This window comes from Calypte anna, chromosome 2, assembly GCF_003957555.1.
Source record: "Calypte anna isolate BGI_N300 chromosome 2, bCalAnn1_v1.p, whole genome shotgun sequence".
NCBI lineage: Eukaryota > Metazoa > Chordata > Aves > Apodiformes > Trochilidae > Calypte > Calypte anna.
The window spans coordinates 151,324,983-151,342,139 of record NC_044245.1 but is presented as its reverse complement, the minus strand read 5'-3'; the positions used below and the strand labels follow the sequence as shown (position 1 = coordinate 151,342,139).

Here is a 17,157-nt window from a genome sequence, read left to right as displayed (position 1 = left end):
GGGCGTAGGTGAGGTGCTCCTGAGTGTTGGACAGTAAAAGCCTGGAGTCACCCTGCAGCTTCATGACAGAGCCTCGTTCATCTCCGGGGTCAAGTAGCCACGCTTGTAGGCTGTCTCCAGCGGGGAGCCGGTGGCTGTTGACCGGATCGATGATGCCCCCGGTGGCCAGCTGGACCTCCAGCAGACGCACCCGGTGTCGCTGGGGATGAGACCTTCTGGAGGGCTTGGAAGAGGGAAACCGTCTGTCCCGTGTAGGGATCCTTGTAGCCGGTCACTGCCCTCTCTGCTGACAGCAGCTTCTCATGGAGTTCTGGCCCCACCACCTCGGCCTTCACCGCCTCATCAACGGAGAACAGACTGTTCCTCACCGGGTCGATGATGTATCCGGTGGCAGCCTGGGCTTCCAGCAGGGACAGGGCAACCTCTGGCTTTAGCAGGTTCCTCTTCAGGGCATCATAGAAGGTCAGCTTCTGGCCGCTTGACTCCACCAGGACGCCAGCAATGGCGTCAGTGCCTTTCAGGTAGCGCCGCACCGATTCCATCTCCGCCAGGTCCTTCACCGACTTCTTGCCCTGGTGCAGCTGGTTGTAGAGGTCCTTGTTGATGATTTTGCTGTCCAGCAGCTCAGCAGCCGGCACGGGGCCCGGAGGCCCTCGAAGCACATCTGGCTCTTCTTCTCACTTTCCTCCACAACCGTGATGATGATCTTAATGATCTTCTCCACCGTGATCTTGCCGGTCGGTACTGCTGGATCAAATCCCGCCTTTGGTCCTCAGTGAAGTACTCGGAGTTGATGATCTCCCAGATGGTCACCGTCTTCCCTTGGAACTTGCCAAAGGGTGCTGTCACCGTGGCTTTCTTAAAGACATCCTTAGCTTCTTTGTCAGTGTAGACCATCTCCCGGCTTTGGCCACCTGGTCGGTGAGCGGCAGGAGGCACAGCCCCGTCTCGGGGTCAGTCACACACCGCTCCATCAGCTGCAGGTAGGTGAGGTTCTCATTGGTGTTGGGGTCGAAGAAGCCCTTGGTATCGTCGCTGGGGTCGGAGAGGACCTGGCTCATCTCCTGGTCGAAGTATCCCTCTTGTAGGCCACCTCTACGGGCAGGCGGTGGCTGTGCACGGGGTCGATGATGCCGCCAGTGGCGATCTGGGCCTCCAGCAGGCGGATGCCGTGCTCCTTGACGATCAGATCCTTCTTCATGGCCTGGAAGAGGGAGATCTTCTCCCCGGTGTAGGGGTCCTTGTAGCCGGTGACCGCCGCTCGGCAGAGAGCAGCTTGTTGTGCAGCTCGGGCCCAATGACGCCCTCCCGCACCGCCTCGTTGACTGAGAGCCGGGCGTTGCGCACGGGGTCGAGGATGAAGCCAGAGGCCGCCTGCGCCTCCAGCAGCACCAGGGCCGTGCCCGGGGCTCAGCAACTGCTTCTTCATGGCTTCATAGATGCTCATCTTCTGGTTGGTGGGTTTGATCAACAAACCCGCAATGCTGCTCTTGCCCTGCAGGTACTTCCTGACATCCTCCCTCTGTGAGAGCTCACTGACGCTCACCACGCCCTTGGCCAACTTGTCCAGGCTCTCCTGGCTCAGGATGCCAGCCTCAGACAGCTTCTCTGCTGACACCTTCTGCCGGATGCCATCAAAGGCGAACTCGGGCTCTCCGTTCTGCGCCAAGCCGTCCACCGCGTCGCGGCCATTGGGCACGGCTCGGGCGTCCGACAGCTGCATCGTCGTAACCGTTGCCTCCTGGGGCAGCTCGTCCGTCTGGATCATGATCTCTCGTGTCTGGGCCAGGGCAGCCTTGTATTCTTCCTCCATCTGCTCCAGCCTCTCCCTCAGCTTCTTGTTCTCCTCCTCCAGGAGTTTCTCCTGCTCCTGCCGCTGCCTCTCCAGATGCTGAAGCTCCTCCTGCTTGTGCCGGACGCTCTCCTCCGCTTCTTGCTGGTGCCTCTTAGCTTCGTCCAGCATGGCCTTCAGCTGCTGTTTCTCCTGCTCCATCTCCTTCTGCTGCCGCTCCTGCTCTGCCTTCAGGTTCTGGGCTTTCTCTACTTCATCTTTGAAGAGCTTCTCCAGCTTCATTTTCTCTTCCTCGATGAACTTCTCCTTCTGCAGCAGGCTGTCCTTCTCTGTCAGGAAGTTCTGCTGGAGGAGCTCCGTCTCCTGCCGGCGCTGGGCCTCCTGGGCCACCTGCATCTGGAGGGGGAGAGAGGACAGCAGGGTCAGAGGGCCCGGGGCTGGAGGGAGGGGAGGCAGGAGGGTGGTCAGGGAATTAGCAGGGGGCTGGTGGGGCTCAGGGTGCTCCCCAGCTCCTCTGCCACATGGTTAAGGGGGCGCAGCTGGGGTTAGGGAGCTGCAGCAATCGACACGGGAGGGACAGCCGAGCAGGGGACAGACACGGGGGGTTCAGGGAGATGTCCAGAGTCTCCCTGCCCGGCACCGAAGCCGGCAGCTGGGGATGGCTCCTGTCTATGGAGAGGAACAGCTCAGGAGGTTCCCTGGGGCAAGAACGGCGGCACAAGGGGTGGGGGTGGCCCCAGGGGCCGCCATCCATCCCTGTGAACTCCCCCCCAGCCGAGGGGGACCCTCGCCCAGTACCTCCTCCGCCTTCTGCTGCAGCAACGCCGCCTCCTGCTTCAGCCTCTCCTTCTCCTGCTCCAGGTCAGCGATGGCTTTGCGCAGCTTCTCCGCATCCTCATCGCTCTGGTGCCGCTGGATCTCCAGTGTGTGGACCAGCGTCATCTTCTCCTGGGTGGCCAGCTCGGTCTCGTGCAGCCTCCCGCTGATCTCCTCTGCCTGCTTCTTGAAGCGCTTGGCTTCCTCCTCTGCCTTGGCCTGGGCGGCGCTCAGCTCCGCCACGTGCAGTTTGAGGCGCTCGGCCTCGGCTGTGATCTCCAGCTGCCGCCCGGCGCTCGGCCTCCAGGGTCTTCTGGAAGCCCTCGGTCTCCTCGGCCAGGCGCTGCTGCATCTGCTCCTTGTCTTCTTGCAGCCGCTTGGCTTGCTCCTGCGCCAGGTCCTTCTGCTTCTGCAGCACCTCGGCCTCGGCCCGCAGCCGCGTGGCCTCCTGCACTGCCTGCATCTTCTCCTTCAGCATCTTCTCTGCCAGTGCCCGCTGCTGGGCCAGGTCGTCCTCGGCCAACTGCCGCAGCCGCGCAGCCTCCTGAGCCTCCACGCTCAGCCGGGCCACCTCCTCCGCCACCTGCTTCATCTTTCTCGGCCTCCTCCGCCAGGAACTTCTGCGTGTTGTCCTTGTCCTTGAGGATCAGCGCCTTGTTCTCCTCCTCGATCCGGCTCTTCAGCTTGGCCAGCTCCTCCATCTGCACCCGCACCTTCAGCAGCTCCTCCTCCACCTGGGCCTTCTGCCGGACGGCGTCAGTCACCTCCTCCTTCAGCCGCTGCAGCTCCTCGTCCAGGATGCCCTTCTGGTGGTCAGTCTCGTCCAGCTGCAGCTTCACCTTGGCCAGCTCCTGCTCCACCTGCGCCTTCTGCCGCAGGGTCTGCTCGGCGAACTTCTTGTGCTTCTCCATCTCGGGCGTCCGGCGAGCTGCTTCTGCCGCAGGGCCGCCTGCTCGGCCTGCGCCCGCCGGGCCGCCTCCAGCTCCGCTTCCTTCCGCAGCTTCTCGGCGTCCGCCTGCGCCCGCGCCTGAGCCTGCGCCTCCTCCTCTGCCCGCTGCTTCAGCCGCTCGGCCTCCTCCACCCGCTGCCTCGACAGCCCGGCCTCCCGCTCGGCGTTGCCACGCGCCAGCTCGGCCTCCTCGGCTGCCCGCCGGGCCCGCTCGGCCTCCTCCCGCAGGCGCTCGGCCAGGCTCTGCTCCTGCTGCCGCGTCTGCAGCAGCTCCTGCTCCTTCTGCCTCACGGCGGCCATGTGGGCCTTCTCCTCCGCCTCCAGACGCTTCTGCGCCGCCTCCCGCGCCAGCTGGATCTGCCGCTCCGACTCCTTCTCCGCCAGCTCCTTCTGCCGCCGCGCCTCCTCCACCATGGCCCGCAGCCGCTCCACCTCCTCCAGGGCCAGCCGCCGCTGCCGCCCAGCCTCCTCCTCGGCCGACAAGATGGCCCGCACCTTCTCCTCCGCCTCGCGCCGCCGGCCCTCCTCCTCCAGCGCCAGCGGCCCGCTGCCGCTCGGCCTCCCGCTCTGCCTGCTCCCGGCTGCGCTGCACCTCCTCCGCCTCCCTGCGGATGCGGCTCAGTTCCCGCTCCAGCTCGCTCTTGCCGGCCGAGGCCTTCTCGAAGCTGGCCTTGAGGGCGCGGATCTCCTCCTCCACCTGCCGCCGCTGCCGCAGCGTGTCCTCCACCAGACCCTTCTGCCGCTCCAGCTCGCTCTCGGAAGAGCGCTTCAGCTGGGCGATCTTCTCCTCGATGTCCTGCTTGTGCTGGGCCGCCTGCTCCTCCAGCAGCTTGCGCTGGTAGCCCTCATCCTCCGCCAGCCGCCGCAGCCGCTCGTTCTCCGCCTCCTTCTCCTTTAGAGCGATCTCTGCCTCGGCCTTCAGCCGCGAGGCCTCGTTGATGGCCGCCAGCTTCTCCTTGAGGATGCGCTCGGCCTCGGCACGCTGCCGGCCCGCCTCCTCCTCTGCCAGCTGCCGCTGCCGCTTGGCCTCCTCGGAGAGGGCCCGTAGCCGGGCAGCCTCCTCCGCCAGCTCCCGCAGCTTGCTGGCCTCTGCCTCCAGACGCTGCTTGGACTTCTCGCTGCTGGAGCGCGACTCCTCCTCTGCCTTGGCCTTGCTCTCCAGCAGGACCTCCATCTCGGCCCGCAGCTTAGCCAGCTCCTCCTCCACCTCCTTCCTCTTCTGGATGGCCTCTCCCACCTCTGCCTTCAGCCGCGCCAGCTCCTCCTCCAGCAGCAGCCGCTGCTGCTCCCCGTTGTCCATCTCGGCCTTCAGCCGGATCAGCTCCTGCTCGGCCGCCAGCTTCTGCTGGGCCGTGCCCTCCGCCAGCTCCCGCTGCTTCTCCAGCTCCTCCTCGGCCATCTCCTTCTGCCGCAGGGCCGACTCCTCCGCCTTGGCGCGCTTGCGGGCCTCCCGCTCCGCATCCTCCTTCTGCTTCTCCGCCTCCTCCTGGGCCAGGGTCTTCTTGTGGGCCACCTCCTCCGCCTGCAGCCGCAGCCGCAGCGCCTCGTTGGCCTTCTGCCGCCAGTGCTCCAGCTCCTTCTCGGCCTCCTCCCGCGAGCGCTCAGCCTCCTCCTGCTGCCGCTTCAGCCGCTCGGCCTCCTCCTGCAGCTGGGCCACTGCCATGTGCTCCTGCTGCAGCGACAGCTCCAGCTGCGCCGTCTTCTCTGCGAAGGAGAGCCGCTTGCTCTGCAGCTCGGCCTCGGCGCTGCGCTGGGCCGCCTCCTGGGCCACCCGGATCTGCCGCTCCTTCTCGGCCTCCGCCTGCCGCATCCGCCGCTCGGCCTCCTCCGCCTGCAGCCGCAGCTCCTCCAGCTCCGCCACCGCCCGCTGCTTCTCCCGTGCCGCCGCCCGCTCGGCCTCCACCTTGCGCCGCAGCTCCTCCTCCGCCTCCCGCTTCTTCTGGCTCTCCTCCTTCACCTGCCGGAGCAGCCGCTCGGCCTCCTCCTGCGCCTGCCGCTTCTGCCGCTCGGCCTCCTCGGCGCGGGCCCGCAGCTCCTGCAGCTCCGCCTCGGCGCCCGCCCGCTGCCGCTCGGTGCTCTCCAGCTGCAGGCGGACCAGGCGGATCTCCTCCTCCACCCGCTTGCGGCTGTACTCGGCCTCCTCAATCAGCTTCACCTTGGACTGGATCTGGTGGTCTGAGTTCTGCCGCAGCTGCAGCAGCTCCTGCTGGATGTTCTGCTTCTGCTGCTCAGCGTCCACGGCCACCACCTGGCGCCGGGTCACCTCCTCCTGCATGCGGAGCTGCAGCTCCCGCGCCTCCGCCTCCGCCTGCGCCTTGGCCTCAGCGTGGGCCTGGGCCAACTGCCGCTGCGCCTCCAGCTGCGCCTCTGCCTCCGCCAGCCGCTGCCGCTCCTCCGCCTTCAGCTTCTCGGCGGCCTTCTGGAAAGAGGGGTGCGAAGAGAGAAAAAAAGGGAGGGAAGAGAAAGAAATCACAAGGGATGGACGGGCGGACGGATGGACAGACGGGACCGGCCGCCGGCGCCATGCCGGGCAGAGGACACGCGGGGAAATGGCTGCGGCTCCCCAGAGGTGACGCCAGCTTCCAGAAGAGGTGATGGCAGACAGAGAGACACAGCACAGCGTGCCGACAGGACAGAGACAGCACCACAGGGAGGGGACAAGCGCCAGCTAAGCCCGGGGAGATGGAGAAGGAACTCAGCAGCTGGCAGAACAGCACCAAGCCAGGAGGAACCCCCCGGCAGGAGCAGACCCTGCTCGGGGACAGCGCGGAGCCACCATCATGGGGACCAGCCCAGCATGGAGGGAGTGGGTGGCAGCGAGGAGCCAGCAGTGGTTTCCTGGCTGGTAAAGCCGGGGTGGAGGGGGGAGCAGCACGAGCTCCTCCAGCCACAGCCCCACAGAGACCTCCTGCATGGAGCATGCAGTGCCAGACCACTACTGCCACCCCCAGTGACAACCCCAGTGCCACCCCTGGGGCCAGAGGGGGATGAGGAGCGCGGGGAGAAGGGAGCAGCGAGCGGGAGGGGTCCGTCTGCCGTGGGGGGAGATGGAGAGGTGGATGCGGGGACATGCACCAAGTGAGTACCTGCTGCGGGGGGTGCCAGAGTCATCCGGGGAGGGGGTTTTACCCTCCATTAGCTCCCCACCAACACAAACATCCCCCAAGACAAAGCACCGGCAAAGCGGCTCCGAGGGCAGAAACCAAGAGTTAGAGAGGTGAGCGGGAGGGGGGCAGCCAGCCCGCCGGGCCCCCCGAGCCCAGTGCTGTGCCGGCCGCGCCACCGACATCTGGGAAGTGCCTCCTACCCCCGGTCCCGCCAGAGCCCACCGCGCCCAGAGCCAACCAGCCCGGTGCCACCGGGGTTGTTAAAGAGCCGAGGGCCAGCGTTAGTCATGGGGCCGGTAGCCGTGGCCCCAGGTGGTCCCAGTGGTGGCAGATGCAGCCATACCTCCTCCTCCTCCAGCCGCCGCAGCGTCTCGGTGATGAACTTGATGTACTGGCTGGTGAGCGTGGTCAGCTCACTGTACTGCGTCCGCAGGTCCACGTACTGCGGGCAAACGGTGGAGTCAGAGCCAGGGGACAGCACCGCCACCCCCCCCCCCGGGCACCCACCACCCCCAGGGGCCCCCTCACCTCCTGGATGATGCTGTCAGATGCCGACTGCACTTTGGGTTTCTTGGCTGGAGACGCCACCGGCTCCACCTGTGCCTTGAAGGTGACCAGCTGCAGCTCATAGTCCTGCAGGAGAAGGGTCCTGAGTGCCCCAGCCCCACCCAGACCCCCCCAGCACCACCCCAGAGCCCCCCCAACGCACCTTGATGGCGTCGATGTACTGCTTGGCGTAGCGCTGGCACTCCTCCACCTTCTCCTTGTTGTGGTCACACTCCTCCAGCAGTTTCTGGGGGAAGGCAGAAGGGTGAGCCCAGGGCACCAGCATGGTGGGGGTTGGAAGGCACCTCTGGAGGTCATTTACTCCAAGCCCCCTGCCTGGGGAGGGTCACCCAGAGCAGGGTGCACAGGATGGTGTCCAGGTGGGCCTGGAATGTCATCAGAGATGGAGGCTCCACCACCTCTGGGCAGCCTGGGCCAGGGCTCTGCTATTTCAAAGTGATGAATTTCCTCCTCATGTTTTATTTGGAACTTCCTGTTCCAAGTTTGTGCCTGTTACCTCTTGTCCTGTCATTGGGCACCATTGGAAGAAGACTCCATCCCCCTGACACCCCCTCCAAGGACTGGTAAGCATTGAGAAGATCCTCCTCGGTCTTCTCCAGACTAAAACCACCTAAGTCCCTCAGCCTTTCCTCCCGGGAGAGATGTCCCAGACCCCTGATCATCTTTGCAGCCCTCTGCTGTCCTCTCTCCAGCACCTCCCTCTCCTTGAACTGGGCAGCCCAGAACTGGACCCAGTTCTCCAGACGTGGCCTGACCAGGGCAGGGCAGAGCAGAGGGGGAGGAGAACCCCCCTCAACCTGCTGCCCAAACTCTTCTTGATGGACCCCAAGATGCCACTGGCCTTGGCCACCAGGGCACAGTGCTGGCTCGTGGTCACCTGGTGCACACCAGGACTCCCAGGTCTTTCCCCAGCAGGCCACCCCCAACCTGTCCTGGTCCCTGGGGTTGTTCTCCCCCAGGTGCAGGACCCTACACTTGCCCTTGGTGAACCTCAGGTGGTTCTGGTTCTGCCCAGCTCTCCAGCCTGTCCAGGTCCTGCTGGATGGCAGCACAGCCCTCTGGGGTGTCCCACACGCATACCAGCACCATTCTCCCACCACAACCAAGGGATGGCACTGGTCACCAACCAGCACAGACTCACAGCATTGTCACAGCTGGAAAACCCCTCTGAGACCACCAGGTCCCCCCAGTAAAACATCTCAGTATCTGTGTCACCCACCAGAGCATCTCCTGGAGTGCCCCATCCACACGGGCTGGAAATCCCTCCAGGGATGGTGACTCCACCACCTCCCTGGGCAGCCCCTTCCAACCCCTGACTGCTCTCTCAGGACAGAAATCCTTCCTCAGATCTGCTCTAAACCTCCCCTGGGGCACCTCCAGCCCATGTCCTCTGCTCCTCTCCCTGCTCCCTGGAGAGCAGAGCCCAGCACCCACCTCCCTACAACCTCCTTGCAGGGAGTGGGAGAGAGCAATGAGGTCTCCTCTCAGCCTCCTCTTCTCCACACTGAACATTCCCACTTCCCTCAGCCTCTCCTCCCAGGACTTGTTCTCCAGATCATGGAATCATGGAGTGGTAGGGTTGGAAGGGACCTCAGATCCCCCCCAGTGCCCCCCCTGCCATGGTCAGGGACCCCTCCCCAGCCCAGGGGGCTCCAAGCCCCATCCAACCTTCAACACTGCCAGGGATGGGGCAGCCACAGCTTCTGGGGGCAACCTGGGCACCCAGGGGCTCAGCACCCTCACCCCAAACAATTTCTCCCCCATCTCCAACCTCAATCTCCCCTTTCTCTCCAAGTTTTAACTCATTTCCCTTCTCCTCTCCCTACCCCCCCGTGTCCAAAGCCCTCCCCCAGCTTTCTTGTAGCCCCTTCAGATATTGGAAGGTTGCTCTGGGCTCCCCTGGGAGCCTCCTCTTCTCCAGGCTGAACAATTCCCTCACCCTCTCCTCCCAGGACTTCTTCTCCAGACCCTTCACCACTTGGTTGCCCTTCTCTGACCTTGCTCCAGGACCTCAGCATCTTTCCTAGAGCATGGGGCCCATCTTGCAGCACCGGAACCATCGGCCCCATCCAAACCATCCCCAGCACCGGGCTCACCTTCTCCTGCAGCAGCTGCTCCCGCACGGCCTGGCTGTGGGTGATGGGCACAGCCTGGATCTCCTCCTGCCTCCTCCTGGCCTCCTGCAGCCACCCCCGCAGCCCCTCGCAGCTCTCCCGGTAGTACTGGAGCTGCCGGCCCAGCTGATCCAATTCCCGCTGACGGAGGTCACTCTGGGCCAGGACGCTGTGCCAGCGCTCCAGCAGCTGCTGGACCTTCTCCTGGTACCGGTCCAGGTCCACGTCCCTCTCGCTGTGACCTCTCACCATCCGTTCGTTCACTTCCTTGGCCTTGCTCAAGTCGCTCTCCAGCGTCTCGAAGAAGGGCTGATGGCTCTCAGCTTGAGCCCGCAGGCGCTGGGGGCACAGGAGAGGTCAGCACTGACACCCACAGCCCCCCACAGACCCCCAGAGCCCCCCCACAGACTCATGAGCTGTCACATTCATCTAAGTGCTTCGATCAGAAAAGACCTGGGAGATCATCGAAACCAACCATCAACCCGACACCACCATGGCCACCACCCCCCCATGTCCCTCATCCCCACATCCCCCAGGCTCTGAAACCCCTCCAGGGATGATGGGGACTCCAGCCCTGCCCTGGGCAGCCTGGGCCAGGCCCTGACAACCCTTTCCAGGGAGAGACTGTTTCCCAGCTCCAGTCCATCTCCCACCTTCAGCTCAGCCTTGCTGGCCTCCAGCTCCTGCAGGTCAGCCGGCACGGTCTGCACATCCTTCAGCTGCTCCTCGAACTTCCTGACCAACTCCTCAGCCCCCTGCGTGCTGCGGATCACCAGGCTGATGGTTTTCAGCCTGTGGAGAGAGGACACAGAATCACAGAATCATTTCTGTTGGAAAGGACCTCAGAGATCGTCAGCTCCAACCCTTGATCCACTCCCCCCGTGGTTCCCAGCCCATGGCACTCAGTGCCACATCCAGGCTCTTCTTGAAAATCTCCAGGGATGGAGAAGCCACCCCCTCCCTGGGCAGCCCATTCCAATGCCTGATCACCCTCTCTGGAAAGAATTCCTTCCTAATAGCCAACCTAAACCTCCCCTGGCTGAGCTTCAGCTATTAGGATTCAGCTATCAGATATTAGGAAAAAAATATTAAGCCCATGCCCTCTTGTCTTGCTGAGAGTTGCCTGGGAGCAGAGCCTGACCCCCCCCTGGCTCCAACCTCCTTTCAGGGAGTTGCAGAGAGTGATGAGGTCTCCCCTGAGCCTCCTCTTCTCCAGCCTCAACACCCCCAGCTCCCTCAGCCCTTCCTCACAGCAATTCTGCTGGATCCCTTCACAGCCTCCTTGCTCTTCTCTGGACCTGCTCCAGCACCTCAAGCTCCTTCCTGAGCTGAGGGGCCCAGAACTGGACACAGGACTCAAGCTGTGGCCTCACCAGGGCTGAGCACAGGGGCAGAATCCCTTCCCTGGACCTGCTGGCCACGCTGTTCCTGAGCCAGCCCAGGATGCCATTGGCCTTCTTGGCCACCTGGGCACACTGCTGGCTCCTCTTCAGCTTCCTGGCAATCCAGACTCCCAGCTCCCTTTCTGCCACTCTGTGCCCAGCCTGGAGCTCCCCATGGCTGTTGTGGCCAAAGTGCAGGACCCATGTATAGAGGATAATTTCCTGCTCCCCCTGGTACATGAGCCTGCCCCAATGGACCTTCTGTTCAGAGGCAGAGAGGGGCTGGTGGAGGATGGGGTGGCTGGAGGCCGTCTGGGGCACAGTGACCATGGGGACACAGCCCAGGGGACAGGGAGGACCCTGCAGAGCCCGGAGCTGTGGGGAGGATGGGCACTCACTTCTCCAGATAGATGCTGGAGAGCCCGTAGACCTGGTCCATCTTCTGCAGGGTGATCTCCAGCTCGGAGCGCAGGATGGGAGCTGAGCTGGTTGGCTCGGGATGGGCCAGCACCTCCTCTGACTTCGCACTCACTTTGTCCAGGTTCTTCTTGATGCCCTCCAGCTCCAGGTGGATTTGCTGCAGCACAGGAAGGTTCCTCATGGATTGGGCTGACCAGTGCCCATGGCTGATCCCACTCTGTCCCACCAGCCAGGACCCCAGACCCCGGGCAAGACCATGGAATGGTTTGGGTTGGAGAGAGCTTAGAGATCATCCAGTCCCAACCCATGGTGCTCCACGCCCCATCCAACCTTCAACACTGCCAGGGATGGGGCAGCCACAGCTTCTGGGGGCAACCTGGGCACCCAGGGGCTCAGCACCCTCACCCCAAACCATTTCTCCCTCCCTCCCTCCCTGCCCAAGATCTCCTCTCCATCTCCCCTCTCCCAGCTCCAAACCCTTCCCCCTGGGAGGCTCCCATCCCTCCAGGCCCTTGTCCCAAGTCCCTCCCCAGCTTTCCTGGAGCCCCTTCAGGACCTGGAAGCTGCTCCAAGGGCTCCCCATTGCAGCCTTCTCTTCTCCAGCCTCAACACCCCCAACTCTCTCAGCCTGGCTCCAGAGCAGAGCTGCTCCAGCCCTCCCAGCAGCTCCAGGGCCTCCTCTGCACTGGCTCCAACAGCTCCGTGTCCTTCTGCTGATGGGGACCCCAGAGCTGGACACAGCTTTACCCCAGGGGGGTCTCCCCAGAGCAGAGCAGAGGGGACAATCCCCTCCCTGTCCTGCTGCTCACACTGCTGGGGGTTTGATGGCTCCTGGGCACCTTCTCCTCACCCAGCACCCCAGGGTCCCACTCCTGGGTGCTGTTCTACCCCCAGCTCTGTGTTTGTCCCCCCCTGAGGGTCTCAGGACCCCCGTGTGGTCCCCACCTGCTGCTCAGCCAGGCGCTGGGCACACTCCTGGGCTGGGTTGGGCTCCAGGGGCAGGCGCAGGCGCTGGGTGGTTCTGGTACCACAGCTCTCCAGCTGCAGGCGCAGGTCCCTCAGCTGAGAGATGAAACTGCGGCACAGGGACTCATCCTGCTCCCCTGGGGGCACAGCGGGGACACCTCAGCACCCCAACATCACCTCCCGGGCAGCCGAGAAGGTGGGGAGGGGCTCACAAGGGGTGTTCCTGCTGGTGGGGGGGGGCTATGGTGGGAGGGGGCTCAGAAGGGGTCTACATGCAGATGTGGAGGGGGCTGTAGTTGGGAGGGGGCCCAGAGGGGGTCTCCATGTGGGTGGGGAGGGAGCTATGGTGGGGAGGGGGCTCACTGGTGGTCACGGTGCTGGTGGGGACGGGGCTTACAAAGGATGTCCATGCTGGTGGGGAGGGGGCTGTGGTAGGGAGGGGCCTCAGAAGATGTCTCCATATGGGTGGGGAGGGGGCTATGGTGGGGAGGAGGATCACAGGGGGTGTCCATGTGGGTGGAGAGGGGGCTTACAAAGGGTGTCCATGCTGGGGCTGGGGGGGCTTTGGTGGGGAGGAGGCTCACCAGGGGCCTCCATGCTGATGGAGGAGGAGCTATATTGGGGAGGGGGCTCACAGGGAGTCTCCATGCAGGTGGGGAGGGGGTTAAGGTGGGCAAGGGGGTCTTGGTGTCAGGGGTCTCTGTGGTTAGGGTTCTCCATGGGGAGGATCTGGAGAGTTTCTGGGGGGGGGTTTCTGGGCAGGGTCTCCATAGGGAGGTCTCTATGGGGAGGGGTCTCTGTGGGGAAGCTCTTGGTGGGGAGGGGTCTCTATGGGGCGGGGTCTCTGTGGGCAGGGTCTGGGGGTTTTCTGGGGGGGTGGTTCTGGGCAGGGTCTCCCTGGGGAGGGGTCTCGGTGATGGGGGTCTCCGCAGGGGTCTCACCTCTCTCCAGCCCCAGCAGCAGCCCCTCTCCCCTCCGGGCACACTCCTGGCTCTGCTGCCGCAGGCGCTGCCGCTCCTGGGGGCTGAACCCCGGCACCCCCCGGCTCTGCGCCTCGAACTCCCCCAGCGTCACCTCCAGCTCCCCCAGTGCCCGGCGGCACTCCTCGGGGGGCAGCGCCCGCAGCTGGGGGGCACAGGGGGGTCCCTCACTCCATTGGCACCCCCACGGGACCCCCGGCACCCCAAAGGGACAGAGGAGCACCCCCAGACCCCCAGCACCCTCACAAGAACCCCAGCACAGCCCCAGGGATAGGGAGGCACCCCCAGCACCCCCATGAGAACCCCAGCAACCCCACGGGACCTCCCAGGTGAGGGGACCACCATCAGACCCCTACAGGACCCCCCAGGGGCAGGGGGGGCACCCCCAGACCCCCAGTACACCCTTGGAACCCCCGGCACTCCCCTGGGGAAGGGGACACTGTCAGACCCTGCTGTGGGACCCCCAGGGAGGGGACACCATCAACCCCCCATTCCCCCCGTGGGACACCCACTCAGTGCCCCCCCCTCCCCGTTCCCCTCCCGGGACCCCCACTCACCCCCTGGGGGGTCCAGGCCTGGATCTGCTGCAGCAGCCGCGTGAGGCGGTGCCAGGAGAGCAGCGCCCGCAGCCCCCGCTCCTGCTGCTCCCACAGCTCCTGCAGCTCCCGGTGGGAATCACGCAGCCTGGGGGGCACGGGGGGCATGGGCGGGGGGCACGGGTGGGGGGACATGGGGGAAGACCCCAGGGGAGAGGGGGCGGGCTGAGGGGAGGCAATGGGGGACACTGGGAGCCCCACGGGAGAAAGGGGGGACACAGGGATCCAGGGTGGAGGGGGGGGGACACCCCACGGGAGGGGACGCCACAGGAGAAGGGGTACAGGGAGGGCAGGACCAAGGGGGGACCCCAGGGGAGGAGGGGGGGCCCTGCAGCAATGGGGGATTCAGGATGGTTGTGGGGAGGGAACCCCAGGGCAGAGGAGAAGCTGGGGGTGACAGTGCAGCACAGCACAGAGAGGATGGGGGGGGTCTTGAAGAGGGGGGGACACCAGGCAGAAAGGGGGCTGGGGGGGGGTGGGGAAGGCAGGGGACCCCAAAGCAGAGGGGGACTCAGGATGGTGCTGGGGGGGGACACCCCCATAAGAAAGGGGGGGACAAGGGACACCCCAGGGCAGAGGGCACCCAAGGGTGGGAGTGACCAGCAGAGGGACAGGGGTCCCCCCCATCAGAGGGGACCCCCACTCACCGTGTGACAGCGTCGATGGCCTCGCTGTTTGGGGGGGGCAGGAGGAAGCAGACGGAGGGGACCAGGGCCTCGCTGCCCCCCGCACTCTGCACCCGCCAGCGGTGGGGGTGGGCATTGCTCAGAAGGGTGCAGGAGTCCCCCTTGTGCACCGTGATCTGGGGGGGGGGGTGTCAGGGAACGGAGAGAGGGGAAAAGGCACCGGGACCACCCTCAGGACTCCCCAGACCCACCCTCAGCTTCCCCTGGGGTCCTCATTCCCCCCAGCAGCCCCCCCTGCCCCAGCGGTCCCAATTGTCCCCCCCCCAGCAGCCCCCCATGCCTGGGCATCCCCATTGCCCACCCCCCGCCCCTCCCTGCCCCCCACTGCCCCCCCCGCCCCCCAGCCCCCCTGACCTCCATTTGTTTGTAGTCGCAGACCGCCTGGAGGGGGGGGTGTCCCTGCAGGGGGGTCTCGGGGCTGCGGGGTTTCAGCTGCACGATGGTCCCGGCCCGTTGGGTCAGGGTCTCCAGTGTGGCCCCAAACTCCACCAGCTGCTCCTTCAGCTCCTGGGGGTCCGGGGGGGTCAGGGGTGGGGGGGGAACCCCCGGGGTGGGGCAGGAGGAGAGGGGGATGTGTGGGGGGCTAGAGGGGGGGCACTGCGAGGGGGGTGGGGTCCCCAGGGGTCCCTGTGGGGCTGGGATCCCCCCTGGGAGTGCGGTAGATCTGGGGTCCTTCTGGGGGGAGGGGAGTCCCATGGGTCTGGGGTTTCCCTTGGAGCTCCCTCCATGGGTCTGGGGTCCCTCCTGGCAGGGTTTCCCCCATGGGGGCTGCAGTGGGTCTGGGGTTTCCCTGAGGGGGTTCTCCTACGGGTCTGGGGTCCCCCTGGGGTCCCGGTGGGTCTGGGGTCCTGGTGGATCTGGGGTCCCTCTGGGGTGCCGGTGGGTCTGGGGTCCCGGTGGGTCTGGGGTCTCTGGGGTGCTGGTGGGTCTGGGGTCCCTGGGGTCTTGGTGGGTCTGGGGTCCCCCTGGGGTCCCGGTGGGTCTGGGGTCTCTGGGGTCCCGGTGGGTCTGGGGTCCCTGGGGTCCTGGTGGGTCTGGGGTCCTGGTGGGTCTGGGGTCCCCCTGGGGTGCCGGTGGGTCTGGGGTCTCTGGGGTGCTGGTGGGTCAGGGGTCCCTGGGGTCCTGGTGGGTCTGGGGTCCCCCTGGGGTGCCAGTGGGTCTGGGGTCCCCCTGGGGTGCCGGTGGGTCTGGGGTCCCACCTGCCCATCCTGCAGCAGGTCCTCCAGGCGCGTGGCGGTGACGCTGCGGTCACAGCTGAATTTCCTCCTCATGGTCTCCCCCATGCGCTGCAGGAACCGCTCCGCATCCCCCACCTCCCCAAAAAACTGCGGGGCATGGGGGAGGGGTCAGGGCACCCCAGGGCCCCTGATGTCCCCAACGTCCCCATGTCCCCAATGTCCCCATGTCCCCCTGTCCCCGTCCCCCTGTCCCCACCTGGTTGTACGCAGTGTTCTCCCTCAGATGGGTCTCCACACAGCAGCAGAGCTGCAGCATCCAACTCCACTGCGTCTGCAGGGCTGCCAGGAAGGCCTGGGGACAAGGGAAGGGACAGGGACAGGGGATAGGGGACAGGGGATAGGGGATAGGGGACAGGGACAGGGGACAGGGGATACAGGACAGGGGATAGGGGATAGGGGACAGGGACAGGGGATGGGGGATAGGGACAGGGAACAGGGGATAGGGGACAGGAGACAGGGGACAGAGGACAGGGGATAGGGGACAGGGGATGGGGGATAGGGACAGGGGATACAGGACAGGGGACAGGGACAGGGGATGGGGGACAGGGGATAGGGGACAGGGGATACAGGACAGGGGACAGGGACAGGGGATGGGGGATAGGGGACAGGGGATAGGGGACAGAGGACAGGGGACAGGGGATAGGGACAGGGGACAAGGGGAACAGGGGGGGACAAAGGGGAATGAGGGATGGAGATAAGGGGGGACAAAGGGGGGACAGTGGGGACACAGGGAATGGGGGACACAGGGAGACACCAATGGGACAAGGATGGGGACAGAGAGAACACCAATGGTGACACCACTGCCACCAGCACACCAATCCCCCCCTCCAGAGTCTGACCCCCCACAGTAACCCCCCACGTTCTGTCCCCCCCTCATTTCTGCCCACCCCCCATTCTCTGTCCCCCCAACTCTCAGTCTCATCCTCCCCATTCTCTGCCCCCCACATCTCTGTCCCCCCCACCTCCAGGCTCTGTCCCCCCCATCCCTGTCCCCCCCCCACCTCCAGGCTCTGTCTCCCCCCACCTCCAGGCTCTGTCCCCCCCACCTCCAGGCTGTGTTCCCCCCCACCTCCAGGCTCTGTCCCCCCCCACCTCCAGGCTGTGTTCCCCCCCACCTCCAGGCTCTGTCCCCCCCCATTCTCTGTCCCCCCCCATCTCCGGGCTCTGTCCTCAACCCCACCTCCAGGCTCTGTCCCCCCCATTCTCTGTCCCCCCCCCATCTCCGGGCTCTGTCCTCAACCCCACCTCCAGGCTCTGTCCCCCCCATTCTCTGTCCCCCCCCACCTCCAGGCTCTGTCTCCCTGGGTGCTCCCCCCTCAGCAGTTTCTCTCCGGAGCTCTGCAGTTCTTTGATTCTCTGCTCCCGCACCTCCAGGTCCCGCATCAGAGCCTGGGGGGGCAGGGAGCACAGGGGGGACCAGGGGGGGTCAGAGGGGGGGGAGGCAGGGGGAGCTCAAGGGGGATTTCAGGGGGGGCAGGGGGCTCAGGGAGACTCAGGGAGGGTTCAGGGTGTGTGGGGCTGGGGGGCTCAGGGAGGGCATAGAG

The 17,157-nt window shown here is 65.3% G+C and overlaps 1 protein-coding gene across 1 annotated transcript in view; it reads right to left on the bottom strand.

Annotated features, from left to right (window-relative positions):
• Positions 1–60: 60 nt before the first annotated feature.
• LOC103526260 (plectin) overlaps positions 61–17,157 on the bottom strand; it is a 28,499-nt gene continuing 11,402 nt past the window's right edge. The window contains 28 exon segments of the mRNA XM_030444745.1: positions 61–123; positions 125–188; positions 190–640; positions 643–741; positions 744–899; positions 902–1,081; positions 1,084–1,257; positions 1,260–1,407; positions 1,409–2,188; positions 2,591–2,896; positions 2,898–3,203; positions 3,205–3,528; positions 3,531–4,100; positions 4,102–5,976; positions 7,008–7,106; positions 7,193–7,297; positions 7,374–7,457; positions 9,328–9,684; positions 9,999–10,137; positions 11,126–11,304; positions 12,093–12,250; positions 13,055–13,238; positions 13,651–13,777; positions 14,337–14,491; positions 14,730–14,882; positions 15,575–15,700; positions 15,810–15,905; positions 16,898–17,002. Of these exon segments, the coding sequence (XP_030300605.1) occupies positions 61–123; positions 125–188; positions 190–640; positions 643–741; positions 744–899; positions 902–1,081; positions 1,084–1,257; positions 1,260–1,407; positions 1,409–2,188; positions 2,591–2,896; positions 2,898–3,203; positions 3,205–3,528; positions 3,531–4,100; positions 4,102–5,976; positions 7,008–7,106; positions 7,193–7,297; positions 7,374–7,457; positions 9,328–9,684; positions 9,999–10,137; positions 11,126–11,304; positions 12,093–12,250; positions 13,055–13,238; positions 13,651–13,777; positions 14,337–14,491; positions 14,730–14,882; positions 15,575–15,700; positions 15,810–15,905; positions 16,898–17,002 (7,563 nt within the window).